The 19,095-nt window shown below is 46.1% G+C and overlaps 1 protein-coding gene across 1 annotated transcript in view; it reads right to left on the bottom strand.

Moving 5' to 3' along the window:
* Positions 1 to 1,802: 1,802 nt before the first annotated feature.
* The window catches only part of LOC133973810 (glutamate receptor ionotropic, kainate 2-like), a 56,915-nt gene continuing 39,622 nt past the window's right edge, over positions 1,803 to 19,095 (bottom strand). The window contains exons 8-16 of the mRNA XM_062411867.1: positions 18,338 to 18,445; positions 18,085 to 18,198; positions 17,788 to 17,994; positions 16,806 to 17,029; positions 12,562 to 12,680; positions 11,455 to 11,672; positions 10,529 to 10,754; positions 7,018 to 7,268; positions 1,803 to 4,301 (exon numbers count right to left, since the gene is read on the bottom strand). Of these exons, the coding sequence (XP_062267851.1) occupies positions 4,137 to 4,301; positions 7,018 to 7,268; positions 10,529 to 10,754; positions 11,455 to 11,672; positions 12,562 to 12,680; positions 16,806 to 17,029; positions 17,788 to 17,994; positions 18,085 to 18,198; positions 18,338 to 18,445 (1,632 nt within the window). The 3' untranslated portion in view covers positions 1,803 to 4,136. The remainder of the gene's footprint in view (positions 4,302 to 7,017; positions 7,269 to 10,528; positions 10,755 to 11,454; positions 11,673 to 12,561; positions 12,681 to 16,805; positions 17,030 to 17,787; positions 17,995 to 18,084; positions 18,199 to 18,337; positions 18,446 to 19,095) is intronic.

Raw genomic sequence — 19,095 nt, 5'->3', positions numbered from 1 at the left:
CAACAGAGCCGCAGCCAATAAAAAGTGTTTATGGATACAATGACGTGACAGAACTGTCACATTAAAGCAGAACTAATAAAACAACCAGCTCCTCTCAAGGATTCGTGCCCTTTTTCTTTGAGATTCTAAGAAAATAAAAATCCCCAGTATAAACTACGGTAAAACCTCTGATGATATATATTTGATGGCCCCCCCCTTAATGTACATAATGACTTTATGAGTGCATATACTTGCTTCTTGTTCCACTGAGGAAGATCAAAGTGTGTCGACACGATTCTTGCTCTGTAATCCTGAATTATTAAACTCGCTGGGAAATGAGCTGAGGAATACATTTCCTCCTCCAGCGAGCCTTCCGTGGCAGGTGCTATTACCCTCTAATATCTGTTTGACAAACCAAAGTCACATCCAGAAAGCAATTTTGGGTCCACAACGCAATCTCAGCCATTAATTGCCTAATGAACAAGATGTTATCTAAGGATACCTTTCCAACGACCACTTAGGAAAAGATGGAAGAAGACTTAATATGATGGAAACAAGTGTGACAGACTAAACGGCCGCGGCTGAACGCACCGACGCATGCTCTGACCTTCCCTGTCAATCTGGAGGGCAGACAGGGCGGCCATTTATGTTGTGGCGGCAGAGGTCGGCCCGCAGAATCAGTTTTCATCATTACCCGCGTAGAAGAAACCAAAAAAGGCTGGAGCTGTCTGACCGCCCGCTGTCGTCTGTGGGAGGGAAATAACAATAAACACTGGAAAAAACCTGAGAGTCGGAAGGGAGCATGTTGTTTGTGCAGCCTCCTGTGTTTCATTGTGAGTTCTTCACACTTACAGTCGTCTGGATTCCTGATTTCAGCCCGGCACACAGCCAGGTGAAACGATGCACCCGACAGCCAGTCCGGAAAAAAACAGCTGCCCCAACATACCCCACAATCCTAATTGAATTAACAATTTAGCAATTACCTAATGTAGTCATTTGGATAATACAAATCAAGTCTTGGGGCATTTAATCAATAGGAAGAGTCTGACATTTCAGAACCCCGCAGGACGTAGAGCTCATCATCGAACGCACTCCTCGATGAGGACCCACAACAAATCCCAGTTCTCTGCTGCACCTCTTAACCAAATCAAATGTAAACACTGCAGGAATATGGAAATAATATCAGGCAAAACTACAATTATGACATTTTTTTTTAATGACATTATTTGTAAAACCTTGCATCAATGTCAAATTCCATGAGCTCATTCTTTGTTTTTTTTTCGACAGGATGTTCTGGGTTCTCGATCGGTTCGGCTTAAAGCGACTAGTGGAAAATGACAAGCCACACTGGTGAGAGCGCCCTCGGGTTCCAGGCGGACGTCTCCTCTGTCAATCTTCATAATGTGCAAATGAAATAAGTCATTAACTATGTCCATCCATGAACAGCTGAGGTGTTTTAATCTTTTTTTTTTAGATTTTGTGGAATCTGTGCAACAACAGATCAAAGGAATGAGACGACAGGGGAAGTGATGTCGTGACCTCCCGGGTATGCTTGTCATTTCTCAACATGGTGCAGCGCGGCCACGTGTGATTGGGCAGAGAAAACACGTTTGGAGACAATTACTGGATAAATGATCTACTCCGCCCCCACGCTGCCGCCGCCATCATCACCATCATCATCATCATCATCATCGGCTGGCGTAAGAGCAGAGGCGAGACACACGTCACAAACAGCAAAGTGCCTCGTCACTGGTCTTTATTCTCACATCTGCAGCTGTAAAGTTTCACACATTGACAAGTAGCTTATAAATTCCTTCTTGAGCTTACAAATAAAAAACGATATCACCACAGGGTTCGTTAAGCGGCCAAACTGGAGCTGCTGGTCCTATGACACGATCGTCATCAGCCAATGGTCAGAGTTCTCATCTCACGTTGGCTTGAAGGAGACAAATTGCTGCTCATGTTCAGGTTCAGAATTTCTATTTTTAATTTCAGCCTCTGTCTGAGAGACTTTTATAAATACACAGAAAAACTGTAACACTGAAAAAAGGTTAACACGTCTCAAATGGTCCTGATGATGACCGGGTGAAACGACAGAAAGCTCCAGGAGAGCCCCTCAACAGACCGTGTGGCGTAAGTACAGACATCTTCTCACGTCATTTCTGTCCATCATCGAGTCCTAAAGGAAAGGTTTCTGAGATAAGTGAAAAATATGAGATTATTTAAAACCATTTTCCTTTTTTTTTTAAACTTCTTTATTCAAGTCGACCCATCAGTCTTTATTCTTTACCTCCAGATAGTGATGCAGAATTGGAATAACATTTTTTTGATGGCCTTATTCATACCCCTAACTGAACAGCACACTCTTATCATTATAATCAATTATTAATAGAGCTTCTCTGATGATGTGGTCAGGCCAATCTTAATTTAGAGCAGATACTCTGGAATGATAAGTGACAAGAAACTGCAATAAAAGTCTGAGGTGGTTTAGACTATGTTTGTTTTCCTCAAAGAACGTCTACAGGTTGATTCACTGTTACATGTCCTGGTTTGTATGAATCAATATCAAATGTAGTTGTTTGTTTGTTATTTAGCAGGATTAACAAAATAATACTCAAATAGTTTTCATGAGATTTTGGGGGCGTGACCAGAGGAGCCATTTATATTTAAAAAATACTGGCGGCTGATATTTCATCATCACCTATGACCTCAGAAAACCCAGTGTAGGGAACAGTGTGTTGTATTATCATATATTTTTTTATTATATTATATTCACTAATCTAAAATGGTAAGATACAAAAACAAAAGAAAATCTCATCTCATTTTTTTGTCTTTTTCAGTTTCCTGAGGCTAAAATGCAGCGTGACAGCAACACCATGGCCCAGTACCTACAAGCTAAACTCTACTCTGACTCACCACAGCTAGCTGTCAGTTAGCCGCGCTCGGACTGTGCTGACAGTTGCAATTTGTAGGATGAGTCACCACCTTCGTTTACGGTCTCATTGTTCTTACACACCCGGCAAAATCCACCACTTTGTCCCCAGACACTGATCGCTGTCTCCACGAGACCGACGGAAAGACAAGGCCCGACTCTCTGAGCGATGAGAGACAGAGATGAACCCTACACAGCAGAGTTTGATGGCTGAGTTGGTATCTGCTACATATCTTATCCATGGGGGGGAGGGGCTACCATGATACAAAGTCCTACAAAACCTCTTGTTGTTGTACAAAAAAAAAACATTTTTTTGTAGAAATACTGCATTTTAAACAACAACCGATACAGAGTGAGAACCGCAGGCCGGGCGTGGACACGGAAGGACACGGATGAGGACTTTGACAGTGTACGTTTTTCTTTTGGAGGCTTCGGAACATAGAAGGCGGCGTGATGGGAGGTTCTTACACGATGGCAGACCTTTGGCACGAGAAAGGCGTTACAGAAGAAAACGATGGGTGGTCAACAAGGTCGGCGTAGATGAATCCGAACTAAACATCACTTTTATACATCGGTCCCACGTCAGCAAACCGCTCGGGTCAGTCTACCGCCCCCTGCTGTTGGTGTGAGATTAGCGTTTTTGATCAAAATCATTAGAAAGGAACTCAAGCCACTGAAGGGAGTTAACGAAGGGGGGGGGGGGGGGGGGGGTTCACACACACACTCACATGGAGGTAAGACAAAAGGGCATTGACATCAACAAAAAAAAAAACTACATCGGGTGTTACTCTCACGATAGACTTTCCCCTTCTGCACAGGTGTCAGATGAGTGTGTGTGCATATGTGTGTGCATACATGTGTTACGTGTGTGTGTTCACACTTATGTTTTTTTTCTTTTTTTATCCCAAACGTACTTGGACTTGGTTTCAATAATACACACGTCATCGGCACAACAACCCCCCCTCCCCCCAAGAGTCCGTCCTTTTTCAAAGTAGTGAACGTCACAGTGAGGTGACACTGCTCAGGTTTCTATATTTCCACAGGAAACATCCGTCTACGTAAGCGAGTGGGTTCAAAAGGAATCCTGTTGTTTTTTTTTGGACCACTAACTTCAGTTTGGGGATAAGTCAGCATTAATGTCTCCCAGTGTCCCCCTGTCCTCTTGTTGGTTTTACTGGGGAGGAGGGAGGGGGGCGGGGTGTTCCGGGGGGGTGCGTTCGGCGCTTCACGCCATGGTTTCCTTCCCCGGGAGTCTCCTGTCGTTGAACGTGTGCATGTTGATGACCTCCTCGGTCTTAACGATGGCGGGCGGCTGAGGCTTTTGTTTGAGCCGGCGTTTGCACTTCAGAGACACGCGGAGCTCGTCCATCATGGCGCTGCAGAACGACCGCTGCAGGAGGCAAACGGGACAGAAGGAAAAGTTATGGCCCACGCCGTGACATCTGGCACATTACACACTCTAACACAACTCTACTGTGTACTGCTAATGCTGGGGTAGAGGTTTCTCCAAGGATACATGTCTGGACAACAGGATGGAAATGTGTAGCAACACTGTTTGCTCTGTCCAGAGTGGACAATTGGATTGTGACTTTGCATTTTAAGGTCAATTCTGAAGACATTTGTTTTTCAGGAAAAGGTTCATTCTCTAAGCACTTTGAGTTGTTTAGTGTGTTACTCCACTAAACTGACTGTTCTAAAACCGGTGTCATACCCCAATACCCCAAATATTTGATCAATGTTCAAACTGATGTAGTTTTTTGGCCACATTCTCAAAGACGTTGTTGATACTGTTCAAATTAGTTGTCATACCTGCATTATGACCTAATAGTTATCAAGTTATAAGCTCTTGCATTCGGGGATTTCAAAAAGGTGAAAATAAACAATATAGATGGAGATGTGACATGTAAAAAACAAGATTTAGTTATTTAATGATGTTATTTATAATCATCAAGCTGGAAGTAAGGTAGGGACATGTAATAATAGATTTATTTTTTATGTTTTAACGGCGTCTGTACATCTCCAGTCTCCTCAGGACCGCGGGGGTGTGGACAAACTGGGTTTTGACGGACAGCTCCACTCTGCCGTTAACTTTGCAGCACCTGTCTGGGGCGGGACGACTCGCTGACCTACCATCACTCTTATTGGTGCACCCAGATTAGTGACATCATAAATCTCCTGCGCGGTCCCGCCCGTTTTTAACCTGAGCAGCGGGTCCAATCAGCCGCAGTAATTAAGAAGCACCTGTGTGGGCGTGACCAGGCTGCAAAAGTCAAAGTTCCAGCGACGGACACTCAGAGCGAAGCCGAAGCTATTCACCGATTGACTGAACAATGCAGTGGGTCTGATGTGTCCCAGATTTCGCTCCTGTTTAAACTTCCCTGTCACACAAAGGTCTGGACGCTGATCCAGAGGCTGTCGCTCGCTGCCAGGAGCTACATCCAGAGCTGAACACGCTCAACCACACTCGCAGTTGTTGGCACGCGAGAGGGAAAATGTTAAGACGCTGCAAGAAAAGACGAGAACATCCACTTTCAACGGATTAAATCCCCCCCCTAAAAATATTGGTAGCTTCTTTTAAAGCATCAATCACCCACTCACACTGACGCGCGTTATGTAACTTCTGTAATATGAGCGTCTGTTTGTCCCTGCATAATGCATGCGCCGTGAAATCCCATAAAACGCCAATATGCTTGTGTGCGCCGACGCCGCGAAGACGAATTCACACACGTTCACTTACTGGTTATGCAAAATCTAATTCAAATTCTCGGAGGGTGTGGGAGGAGAGGAGATATATAAGAGAGGAGGGAGAGCATTAAAGTGTGAAGCTATTATTTTTCTGTTTGTGTGGGTGTGTCAAATGGATATCCGTGGGTGGCTTATGCACCAGGTATTTCTGTTTGTTTCTCTTTGCTTTTTTACATTTGTCTGTCTGGCATGCGAATGAGATGGTTTGTGCACTCGCGAAAAAGATGAGTGATTACGGAATGTAGAGGGTCAGGGAGGCTGAGCGGGGGGGAATAATGGTGAAAAATAATGAGGAGGGAAATGGATTAGGCCGACGGGGAAATGATGGCAACTAGGTTGATGGAAAAAACACAACAGAAGAGCTGGTGATGCTGCGGTGGAGGAGGTGGGCCGGGCCAGAACACCGAAGGAGGAGGAGGGGCTTGTCCTCAGCATGTGAATTACCAGCACCTTCGTAGCCCAGAGACTGTGGCATTTGAAAATGATCTGAATATGTTTGACCCAGTCTTGCAGCTCTTGATTAATGACATCAAGGATGTTCTCGGAAACATATGCAGCCCGTAAAAAAAAACAACCAGAAATTCATAACCGTGGCAATAAAGTAAAACACCGTAGAGCTGTAATTCTGTGGATGTAAATAATTAAAACGTTACCTTCTACATACAACATCACTGCACAAGTTCAAATGCACCTGAACACTCCACACTGAGATGAATCATGTGTACTGAAATAGAGCCCGGATGGAAGAGGCTGGGATCTATAGGAACATAACCAGAGGCTCCACATATGTGTGTTTTCACTTCATATAAATCATGTGATTAAAGGATAAGATCATGTTTTATTTTTTATTTTTAAAACAATACTCACAGGCTCGTATGTTCTTAGAGGGTTGATGGATATTTCTCGTTGACCCCGGTTAATGAAGCGATATCAAATTATATAAAGGTGGCAAAGATGGATTATGAAGTGCAGCAGGTGCTAATATGAGGTTTCACAGATCTGAGTGAAGCAAATCAAGTGAGGAGAGTATCAGTCAATGTCCTGTTGTGGGGCTGGGTTCATAAACATTTGGAAATAACCTTCAAGTTCCCTCACTTTGTCTTGTCTGTATACTTGATTATAAGAACCTATCATGGATCCATAAAAGAGAACGGACCTGCAAATTAAACACATGTTGAGTTTTATACGATTTTTAGTTTTGTTTGTTCTATCCCCCCTTTCAAAATAAAGTGTCACATGAGTAAATATGGGAGAATTCGAAATGTCACACGGCCCAAGAGGAATTGACTGAAACACAACGACAACAAAAAAACACAGCCGAGTGTCTGATGCTGTGAATGTGTCAGAAATGGCTCCGGTACCTTCTCCAGCTGGGCGTTCTGTTTGGACTTGTAGAGGACCTCCCCCACAGCCACGAACACTGACAGCACCAGGCCGGCCGCCAGCACGATGAAGATCCCTCCGATGTTCTGCACCCCCAGAGCGCTGGCCTCTTTGCTCTCCTCTTCAGGACAGCCGTTCCCCCTCCACCACTTCTCCTTCATCATGTGCAGCTTCCCTTCCTCCTGCAGCTGCAAAATGGCTATAGTGATCTTGTCTCTGTACGGAGAGCCTGCAGGGACAAACGCACAACATGAATAACGGGCGAAAACATATAAAAATAAGAGATTACGCCAAAGTATATCATAGTCATCGCTGAAAAGACACTATATATATATGTAAAACTTGCATCGTGTATGATCCTATATCATGTTATTGTTGCCTGCTTAGAAGGAGTTTCTTTATGTTTTGGTAAGTCCTCCTTCAAATCCCACTAATCCCCCACATTCACAGAGTGATTCCAAAATTCTCCCTCCTCTCCACAGTGTGTGAATTATAACGCACAGGGAGTTGGCAACAAAGACGTGGCTTTGTGCTGCCGAGCTGCTGTTGACTCTGACGAATGAGCTGCTGTTTGCACGCGCTTCCAGACGCCATCAGTGCTGCACGCAAACAGGCAAATCAGGGCAGCCCGGTGGGGTGTACGCTACACGGGTGCACATGGGTTTGGGATTATATGTGTTAATCGGAGATAGGGTTTCTCTATGAGTGTGTGTGTGTGTGTTTTTTTTTTTTTTTTTATGCATGTCGATGTCATGCTGAGTAAAAGCACCGAAATCCATAGACAGTGGGAAGGCGCCAGAATTAGCGACGAGGCATTAAAGCACAGCAGGTGCTGCCGTGATCAAAGGAGGAGTAAACGCTGCGGAGAACCCGAGTGGGGTCGTGTTCTCTTCCTATCCACAGCGTGTGTGACACAACGAGGCGTCGCACAACACACACACACCCACACAGCTAGATTAATACAAACTGTGAACATTCATGTTTCATTTATAGACTCCTTTAGAGGCTTGTTAGTGAATTTACGCGATAACAGAAATCATACACAATGAAGGCTGTTGGTTCATTTCAGTCATTTCGGCTCAATCACACCGACTGGAAACACACTGGAAACACTGGTGAAATGGGATTTTGTATTTTCTCAACACAACAACAATCATTTCACAACTTGCTCTTGAAGCTCTCGGGGAGCTGAACTGCATCTGGCCGCAGGTAGAAGCTAGCATCACTTTGTCTGCTGCCCCGGAACAGTTTTGCCTGTCAGCCCCTTTGGTTGATTCCCCCTCTGTCTCATCCATCTTTCATCCATCGCCATCCATCACCCCTTCATCCCAGAGTCTCTGGGTCTCTAGACTGACCAAGGAGGACATGAGATGAAAACTGAAAACCACATTGAACAGCGGCGCTTCTGTTCAAAAACACGAGTGTCCCTGTGATGTGCTCGAGTTTGGGACCCTGAAGAGCATCTTTACATTCTGTGCATGTGCAGCAGATTTGTAGCCCCCCCCGAACACGCAGTCGTGTACCGTCTCTGCATGTGAGAGGCATATGCTCGCTTCATTTGAAGATGAGAGATCTATCAAATATCCGAGTCCCCCGATCCCGACGTCGCTCATATTCCAAATGATTAATGATGGCCTAACAAAGAAGGCCTTGGATAAATGCTAATGGGACGGCTCCTTCGAGAGGAGGATATGGAGAGTGGGGCCCGGGCGAATGTTGGAGCGCCGCGATTGACACGCCGCGCATACACAACTACCTGACAGATGTTCAACACCAGAGGACATCCATCACTCCCGCACTGTCTGGCTTCAAGCATTAATGCGATCACAGTTTAAGTCGATAGCGGCAGATGACGCATTTGCGTTCTGGGAACAGGACGTGTGAAAACCCCGACAAGCGCTAAACGGTTGAGACTTATTATACGGCTTTCTCTGGTTTATTGCCGTAACAGCTCTACGGGGAATGAGCCGCTAACCAGTGCTCAGCGGGGCAAAAGTAATGGGCTAAAGGTTGACGCTCGGGTGGAGGTCTCCGTCGGGTTTGGGACAAGGACAGAGGGAGAACGCCCCAAAATAGTTAAGAGGGAAACAAGGGTTCCCTCTCGTTGCAGAGGAAACACTGGCTCCCACACAGAGCTCACTCTGAACTAATAAAGCAATTATCTCCAGCCCTCTTCTATCACAGAGGAAACGTTTTACAGGCTGTAATCCGCTTTATTTCTGAAATACCGCGCAATGAACATCAGGGTTAGAGATTGAAATGAGTTAGCGGGCAGTCATAACTTTGAGAGGGGGACATTTTAAATCATTATTTTTTTTATGCATTTGAATACTAAACCACTTACGGCGGAGTTAAAATGATTTGGGCTCTATTTCGCAGTCATATATTTGATACACTGTGCTGCAACATGATTGTAAAAAAAAAAAAAAGAGACGTTCTCGGGGGTGCGTCCGTCTCAAGGGCGTCGGCGTAAGTACTGGTGCACTTACGGCGCCACAGTGGGACCTTATTTCACAGCATCATCTCGGCTTTGTTACCGCCGCGGCAATCACGGCTTCTCGGCAGATCCATAACCGCCTCGCACTCATCAGCGGCACCCGGGGTCCAGATGTGGATGGCCAGAATTAATCCTCTATATTTTGATGGCCTTCATATCACCGGTGATAGATGTGGCCATTACGGCGGGTCGCAGTGCTCTCCCTGGCCTCGTCATGACTACTCTGACCTCCGTGACACCGGGGGCTGGAACCATCACTGGCTTATCTGCGGCTCTCGGCCGGGGTCCCTGCGAGTGCCAGGGTCGTGAGCTGCACATTTATTAACTCTGTCATCAATGCGACATATGCGGCAAAACTTTCGGTGGATAATGTCTGATTCGTGATATTGTTTTGGTGTATAAAAAAAAACAAACGATTGCTTTACAATAGGAGAACAGCTGTAAAATGCCAGGGCACATTTGTTTGACTGTGTCTGGGTCGAATAAGCAGTTTAACACAGTTGTTAGGGCTCGTTTATACTTTCTGAAGGGCTTTGTTGTTGTGTTCCGACGCACAACCCAATTCAAACAGTGTCAAGTATCACACAGGGAATTGAACCAAATTGACTTTTGGGTTCCTGTGATTGTGCCGCGGTTAAAATTCAGTTTTGACTTTAAACGTATTCGTGAGCCTTCGATTTTAACCCAGGTTTGCTTCTGTAAATAAAAACTGGGAGAAAATCATTGAAGCTACCTTTTCTTTTTTGCCCCTAGGCACAATTTAACCTTATCCATAAATTCAACCTCTTCAGCCATTCACTTTTCATTAAGCTAAACCTTTTACACCTCACTCTGTCGAACCATTATACCCGCGACCCCATCAATAAAGGTCAACCCTTCCATTCTCAGGGCTTATCCATCATCCATACCGCACGGCATCTGCAGAATCTCTCTCGGACTCAGAGCCATTCAAACATTATCACAACACAGACTGTATATCTGAGGTCAGCTACCCATCGGCGTCCCCACTCCGTAGGCCTTGGAGTCTATGAGGCCCCCGATCTGCGTGAGGTTGCAGTTGCGCTGCGTGACAAACTCGATGGTGGTGGACTCCATGAGGAAGGCGTAGTCCGAGGTCAGGGCGCGTTGGATTCCCTCCTCCACGTCCTTCACCACCACGAACTGTCTCCGGCTGTTCATGAACTCCCACATCTTGTCGTAGGTGGAGATTTTCGTCTTCTGCAAGTCACCAGAGGGAGAAGGGGCCGGATGAGGACGGATGTCAAATCATGAAAAACTAAAGCAAAGTAAATTCATACTTTTATGAAACAAGATTTTACTGATACTATTTGTCATTCAGCGTTAGACAGTCAATATTGATTGCCTGTTTATAAAGTCGTTTCTGTGGCTACCTTGGCATGAGGGCTTCTCACTGCCACATCTGGTTTAGTTTTATCCCCGTCACCATGTCAGAGCAGCATTAACTTACTGCTGAGCTGCTGCTTCATGCTAAAAATGTTAAACTAGGGGGGGCTTTTATTGTGAAATTCAATCTACAAAATGCATCCACAAAACAACAAACAGTTTTTTTGCAGCATTTCTTTGACGCCAGATCAGTTTTAAAAACACAGCAGGAACACAAAGGAGAGCAGCAAAGCCGAGTTCTCAGACGAGGATTTGTGTTAAACTCCAACTTCTCAGCGAGGTAGCACACCTCCAAAGCACAGTGGGGGGGCTTTTGTGTGAAAAACGACTTGCAACCGTGTGCAGAATCATATCAGGCTGCAGCCGCTGTTATCATCCATCGATTTCTTGATTGAAACAACATCAATTTGTCACCGTAAGGCCAACACGCTCTTTCGTGTACTGTTTAATTAAAGATTCTAGCAGAGCGACAGACTCCTCATTGGACGACTCTACAGCTCCCTGACCCAGCTACCTTGAAGAAGGTCATCGTGGCGCCGTCCTCCACCACGCCGTACAGGATCTTAGTTTGTTTGGCCAGGTCGTCGGCCGAGTCGATGGGCGACTCCATCCTCTCCACGGTGAGGAAGGCCGCCAGGTTGGCCGTGTACGAGGAAATGATGATGAGGGTGAAGAACCACCAGATGCCTCCCACTATTCGAGTCGAGAGGGCCTTGGGCATGAGCTCTGATCCTGGTGTGTGAGGGAGGTGGCATGGGGTGAATGTTACAACTGCAAATCTATTCATCTCAGCAAATCTGCACATCATGATTCCAGTCTTGCATTTAATTGTTTACTGTGATCGGTTAAAAAAACAAGTCAACTTGTTTCGAGAGCTCGCCTCAAGTCGTCAGCGGAGGCACGTGTGCTCACTTGAAGATGCGATCACTTGAGGAAGCTCTCAAAACAAGACGACGAGTGGAATGATCTGGTCTCAGTCTCCAGCCGGTGCTTTAAATAACGCTGGAGACGGTGAATTGCTGTTTAAAACGTCCTCCAGGGGAAATGGGCTTAGCAAAAATCAATCAAATCAAATAAACACTTTAAATATTCATCAATCAGGACAGTGTGAAGAAGGTGACAGGCTGTTTGGGCCAGAGAGTCATGTACCCAAGGTAACCTCACATCCTGACTCCACACCCCACTGATCTCCAGGTGCTGGGGGGCCAGGGGCAAGAGGAGAGGACTATGGGTGGTGTCGTGCTCTCGCTGCTATGCGTCGAGAGCAGATTCAAAGACTGTTTGTGCTGCTGGTTTTTTTAAAACATTGTTTTTAAAACCATAATCTTTTAAAACAAAGGTAATTCGATTTAACTCCAGTGGTATGAGAGGGATGTTTAAATCCATCTCATGCATCCCTCTCTCCATGCCACTGTTCACTGTAGCTTTACTGCGTTCCTATGAGCTAAGTTGATTAAATTAAAAAAACATTACATGCACATTTACTCTAAGTTCCGCCTGGACCCCCAGAGGTCTCTCTGTTGCCGCTGGCGTGCATAAAACACCCCGTCCCTCAGAGACAGTGGGATATAGAGAGCTCAAGCTCCACAGAGCGACAGCAGCCACAGGCTGAGGCAACTACCTTGCTGCATGAGAGCCCCAACTCCAAACCAGAAACTATTGAGCAGCGTAAAATTGTTTTCCACGACGTCTGAGTCGGGGTTGCAGGGGTGCGGGTTGTACCACTCGTAAGGGCTAAACCTATAAAGGAGAGAGAACAGAGACAGATCAGTCAGGACATAGCGAGAGAACAGGGTGTTCGCTGGCGCAGATTAAACAGCAGAACAAATTATACATTTCAGAAACGCTGGGCAGGAACAAGGGGAATGTAAATGTGTGAGGAAACCTGTGTTGTGGCCTCAGGGTCGGAGCTGCTGCAGAGGCCAAAGAGAATCATTCAAGCTTTTGCTGAGATCCCCTTATTGGCATATTCAAATGCCATCAGTTTATTGTGAGAGCAGATCAATAGGCTGGAATAACCCTGTCACTGGCGATAATGTCCCAGTACGTGAGGATCTTTGGGGCTCATTTGGATTCACTGACTCAGGAGCCTTTACACGTTCCCGCCAGCAACTGCAATCACCATTACTCTCCAGATGCAACACACCCCCCCCCCACACACACACACCAGCAAAGTGGGAATTGGTCTCTCCTTTTCCCTTCTCGTTTCCCCCCGATGAGCCACCTCTGTCCTTCCTCCTCCCACGCTGATTATCCCATTTTCTCACATTCCCCCTCACACCTCCACCTCCGTTGCATATCCTGCACCATTCCCTCCCCAACGACCCGCACCTCATTTTCCATTTTCTTATTTTCCCAGATTGCCTTGCTTCTCCTTGCGACCCGCCGTCCTCCACCCCCCCACCCCCCCCCTCCCCAATCCTCCTGCTGCTTGCCTCAGCTGATTGTCAGTGTCTTCAGGTCAGTCGTGGACATTTCTCATCTATTATCCTAAGTAAAAGTGGCATGGCATTAGCGCGGGGTGATTGGGTGTGCGTTAAGCATCAGGGACTGATTGAGTGTGTGCTGGAGTAGGTTGATGGAGAGAACATTGCTTATGCAGAGTGGAGGGGTCCTTCACGTAGGGCTGTTTAGACGCCGCTCCCCATGCTAACAATCCCGCGGACACATATATGACTCTATATATGTCCTCAACGTGTTCACACAGACACAGGGTAGCATTACAGATTACAAAACCAAATGTTATATAATCAGCGGTGGCATTATTTACCCCCCCCCCCCCACCCGCCCAGACTGCTGTACATCTCCATCCACAGATTTGTCTTTGATCGTCCTTTGTTGCCGCAGCCGCCCAATTAACAGCCTCATTTTACAAGCGTCGTGAAAGTGGCACCATTTTTTCTCATGCAGCTTGTTCCCCCCTTTACAGCTATTCCTCTCCGCCGCTCCCTTGAGGATCCTCCACGTGGTGGCGGCTGCGATGACACACTGTAATTCTCCCCGTCAACTCCATCAGGATGCCTGATTTACTGGAATGTCAATGAGCTCCGTCTCCTTGGGACCACAGGCAACAGGAACGGCACAGTGGCCTTGTGGAGCTGAGCGGAATGCAATGTGTGTGTGTGTGTGTGTGTGGTTGTGTGGTTGTGTGTATGTTTTCATGTCTAGGTGCATCAAGCTGCCGGCGCATGATTGTTTGTGCATGCGCCCTGATGGCTGCGTGTGGGAGTGCGGCTCTCGGTGCTAGCGACTGTATTTGCATTGGCTCAATCAAATTCATCTCAAAGTCAAATATTTCCTGTGATGATTTATTCATGCTGCTCACAGATGTCACATATAATGTTCGGCTGCAGCCCGAGGCGAACCGCGGGTGACACCAGGAGATACGTGCTGTTTGGACGACGTGGTGGGTGTAAATCTATAAAAGCACACACTTGATTGCGTTGCGTTTGTGTCTATACATGTGTATTGTGCGTGCACCGGGCCCCACGCCTCCTCTGTATGACCTTTGCTTGCAGCTGGCCCGTATTCCTGCGGGCCGTGTACTGCACGCTGATCACCGGGAAGAAGGGGACGTGGAGCACGCAGACGTAAGGTCACCTCCTCACATCGAGCACGAGGGACACGTGGAATTGCACTCGGAATTCTAAAAAGATTCCCCCCTCTCCCCACCGCTCCCCTTCCTCCTCCTCCTCCTCCTCCTCCTCCTCCTCTTCGCACGTCCCTGGCCACAATAACACAACCCGCTCCCTCCATTAACTGTCTGTTGGATTCAATTACTCTGGCTGGCTTTATAGATCTGTTGCCTTTCTCCTCTCAGGCCCGAGTGAAGAGGCTGCGTTAGGGGGGGATGTTAAAATCACACGAGTCCGCGACTCGGGCTGCAAACCTGCAGCGACCGGGTACACATGTTATCATGCAATTTAAATCAGCCATTCCATAGAAGAGCTCTTTCCTTTCTGCAATCTGAGAGAATATCATTTGTTAAGCCAACAAAGAGAGAAATCAATTCATCCTCAAACAGAGCTGGAAGCAGCCGCTGAGTGGAAGGTTTTTCTCTGGAGCTTGAAATGAGATAGAGAAACAGTGTGTGTGTGTGTGTGTGTGTGTGTGTGTGTGTGTGTGTGTGTGGGAAGTGGTACAAAGATGTTGTGAATCCCTGGTGAGACTGAAAAAAAAGACCCAACAACAACAGGACTTCATAAACTCACTCCACTCGCTCTATTTGCAGGGGATTAGAGAAAATGATATACTCTGCATTCGGGGGATTGACCGATCAATCGCTGGTTGTGTGATCAATACTATACAATTATGAAAGAACCGGCTCAGTGACCTGCAGCGAACACTGTACTTCAGGTTTAAACTTTGCTGAACATTGTGTTGGTCGCTGAGGACACACACCATTCACTGCCATGGTGAACAGACATCATATAACATGCTCATCACTTACCCTGACGTCCACATCTGTGGAAGCAAAAGGGCTATGGGTATGCAATTTGCATATTCTGAGCTACCTTAGGTGACAGTTGCAGCCTTCCTCTCATGTGATCATTTTGCCGGTAACATTTGATGAGTTGTGTGTTAAACCCAAACACTCCCGGGGATCAAAGCGGAAGACGAGGAGCCCCGGGGGTTAACACACACACACACACACACACACACACACACACATGTCTCTGTGTCGTTCATGCATCGGTGGTTCAGGGAGGTGGGATCATCCAGATGTGGTAAGAGCCGCGCTCGCACAATGTCAACATTGCACTTGGACAATTCTTACAGCGGATTAATAATGCAGAGCTTTGTGACACGTGTGTGTTAGTAACGCCTGGAATCGTGTGAGGAATCAGTTTGAAAGACTCATACCAGTGTTTTCCTTATTGCTTAAGCTTGTATACTGATCACCGATACTAATTTCCTTTGGATTATTTAATTCTAATCATTCCCTGTTAATTCATGTAAAACAAATATATTTTTGAAATCTGGGGTTGGGTATCGTTTGGGTTTTTCCCCCAAAAATGTATTGATGCTTAAATGGTGCCAGAACAGATGCTTATCTCCTAAAAAAAGCACAAAATGAAGAAGAAGATAATACTGTTTTCATGCTAAGGTATATGCTCATCATAAATTGTCCCCCCACTGCAGGGGTCAGGGTCGCTCACAGCCCCGGCTCATGTGCTTGTGATGGGGTCACGTGAGAGGTCAAGTACGAAGCATCCATCTGCGTTCAGACGTACTCTTCCAGACGTGTTCTTCCATTACGTTTGTGTCATTGTTCACTTTACACGGAATTGTTTTGAAATATTTGCTGCACGCCCTGATGTTGGACTTTCTTTCACGTGCACTTTCGTTTGGCTTTTAGGTATTTTGCTGTCACACCGACCTGAGTTCGATGCAGTTTGAAGATTCCTTCTGGTAGATCTCGGCCATTCGCACTTTGGTACCCAACCCTAGTTAGATCTAAAATTGCATTCGTATTTTTAAATGACCCAAATTTGAGATAAGGAAATCATCCAAAATGTTTGGTTATACTTAAAATGATTATCAGTTGTGTAAAGCTAAAGCAAATGTGTCAAAAACATTGGTATGCTCCTTAAAGGTTCTCCTTAAATATTTACTGTGATTTATATTCCTTTGTCGTAGACCATATCTGCATCAACATAGAATAAAATAAGCGTCCACTGCCATTTACAAGAGTAAATGGCATTGTGTGTGTTTTTTTTCTACCAGTCACAGCTTGATGATTTTTCAGAGGATGAATTATCCTCTTCAGCTCCAGAGGGAGCCACCGCTATGTTAGTGAAAGCAGGCAGAACAAGTAGGTGAGACATGGAGGGAGGACGGAGAGAGGGACGGTGGACATGTTACCTGGCTATGACAAACAGCACACAACTGACACCCAAGCAAGCCAGCAGAATATACATCCAGATATCGGGTGAGAGGGGGTTGAGGAAGGAAAAGACCCCGGGGTTGGTGCCGTTGGCCTTGCGGTACAGGATACTTATCCCCAGCGTCATGTAGGGCTTGGAGAAGTCGATGACCTTCTCCCGGATGTAGGTGATGGCCAGAGGAGCCACTGCCAGGTCGACTTTCTGCAACGAGATAACACGGGAGGTGACTGGTGTTTGTGAAAAGAGCAATTGAACGGAATCGAATTAACATCTGATTCTTGTCGGCGACTGGTCTGGTCAATATGTACAGGAGGCCAAGCCACAACGGAGAGGAGGAAATAGGCCGGGGTCATTAGTTCGGCTGGGTTATCAGGAGGAGGAGGAGGGGGGGGGGGGGGGGGTTTCAGGAAATTACAGGTTAGACGTGCATGTGATCCTTCTTATGCGGCGACAGAGGTGAGTCACCGAATCTACAATTTTAGGATAAGATTAGTCTGTGCGATGAATTAACTCTCTGTCCCCTGGCAAAACAAGATGAGCCCATACTTATTACAGTTTATCTTTCCTTATAGTTCTGAAACTCTGTGACACTCTTTTCAGTTTTGGTTCTTTGTCTGTTTACTAGCACTATTTGTGTACCATTAGCCCCCTGAGAAATAGAGCCATTGTGTTTGATTACAAAATAATTTATTATAAATGCATTATTTCAGATTTATGGATATTATATAGTCTAAAGCAATATATTGTCTAGGAGGTCTGGATAATAAATCTTACTCTAACAATACAGACCAGTGTACTGAGCCTTTTCTTCTTCATGTCTCCAACTTTAAATTATAAAAACAAATCAAGTTGGTTGTGGATTTAAAATAAGGAAACGGATTTGAGAAAATACTCCAAACCATTAGTTCTGCTTTGGAAGCAAATTGAATTGTCTGAATCTTTCCTGTTTGCTGACTCACGTGGTCTATGAGCTCCCGCACCATGCCGTTCCATTGGCCCGTGCTCTCGTCCAGGGCGCCGAACTTCCCGTCCTCCACCAATCGCAGCTCATAGCGGAAACCCAGGATGGTGGAGAGCTCCCTCAGCAGGTCGATGCAGTAGCCCTCGAAGCGGTCGTTCCCATACAGGGGCTTGTCCGACTTCTTAAACATCACGTACGGCTCCTCCTGTAAAGAGAGTGTATGTTAGTGTTAGTGTGCAGAGTTCTGTGTGTGTGTGTCAGGTATTAGATTGTTGTTTTGTTTGGATGTGTCTACCAGTATCGTGGATACACGCAGGGATTTGTTGGCCAGAGAGTCGGTGATGTTGGTCGTCCTGCTCCTGTGACTGTCTGTCATATTCAGGCCACTGGGAGGATCCCACGTTCCGATCTGTTGAGACAAGTCAGCGTCAAGCTCACATCACCTTGTCTCGTCCACGGATAGGAAATAAAAACGCTTCCAAAGACCCAGACATCCGACAGATTCAGAAACCACATCAGCGTCATCTACACATCAACGGGTGATAAACCTTTTCCAGCCCTTCCTCCTTCAGACTGATCACGTCCAGGTCGAAATCCGTTCTCAGCCCGTTGCTCTTGTTGAAGAGAACACGTCCCGTCAAGCCGTCCCAGTGAGCCTGCAAACAATAAAACTCAGCTTAATAATCTGAATATCCTGAGCTCTCCAGTGCAGCCATTACATTAAACTTAAGGTATCGTCTTCCTCAGCAATATCAATCCAACCTCTAACCGTAAAACTTTTTCCTCCCCAATTACGGATTCCTGCCGGCTCCCTCTCCTCACTGTCTCTCTCAACAACATAACAAGAGACAATAAAGAAGCGGGGAGAGAAGAAAGGTTGACAGGTAAGACTTCATTATGCATGTGGTTCATTGTGCTTGAAGTTTCACTTCAAAGCCATTGGAGGAACAGACGGGCATGGAGAGCGACAGCAGACACAGGAGGGGGAGGTGGGGGGGATGGAGTTCCAGCTACCACAATGGCTCATTCTGAAAATTACCTGCAATGATACCATCCAGAGAGCTTTGCAGAACAAAGCAAATGGCTGACTGCAGTTAAGGAGACGTACAGAGGCTTTGATATAAACAGGAGTGGAGAGGAAGCGGAAGAAAGGGAATGAAAGATCACAAAAAAACAGCAACGTGGTTATTGTGGATAATGCAGAGCTACAAAAGGATCGGGAGATTTGGGACGTTTATGTCATCATCACAATTTACTACAAGAGAAATGTGCAAATAGCCTAATGTGCCATTCTGTTCATTAAAGA

Source organism: Platichthys flesus, chromosome 18 (assembly GCF_949316205.1).
Source record: "Platichthys flesus chromosome 18, fPlaFle2.1, whole genome shotgun sequence".
Lineage (NCBI taxonomy): Eukaryota > Metazoa > Chordata > Actinopteri > Pleuronectiformes > Pleuronectidae > Platichthys > Platichthys flesus.
The sequence above is the reverse complement of the archived record's forward strand: the minus strand, read 5'-3'. Positions and strand labels throughout refer to the sequence as shown.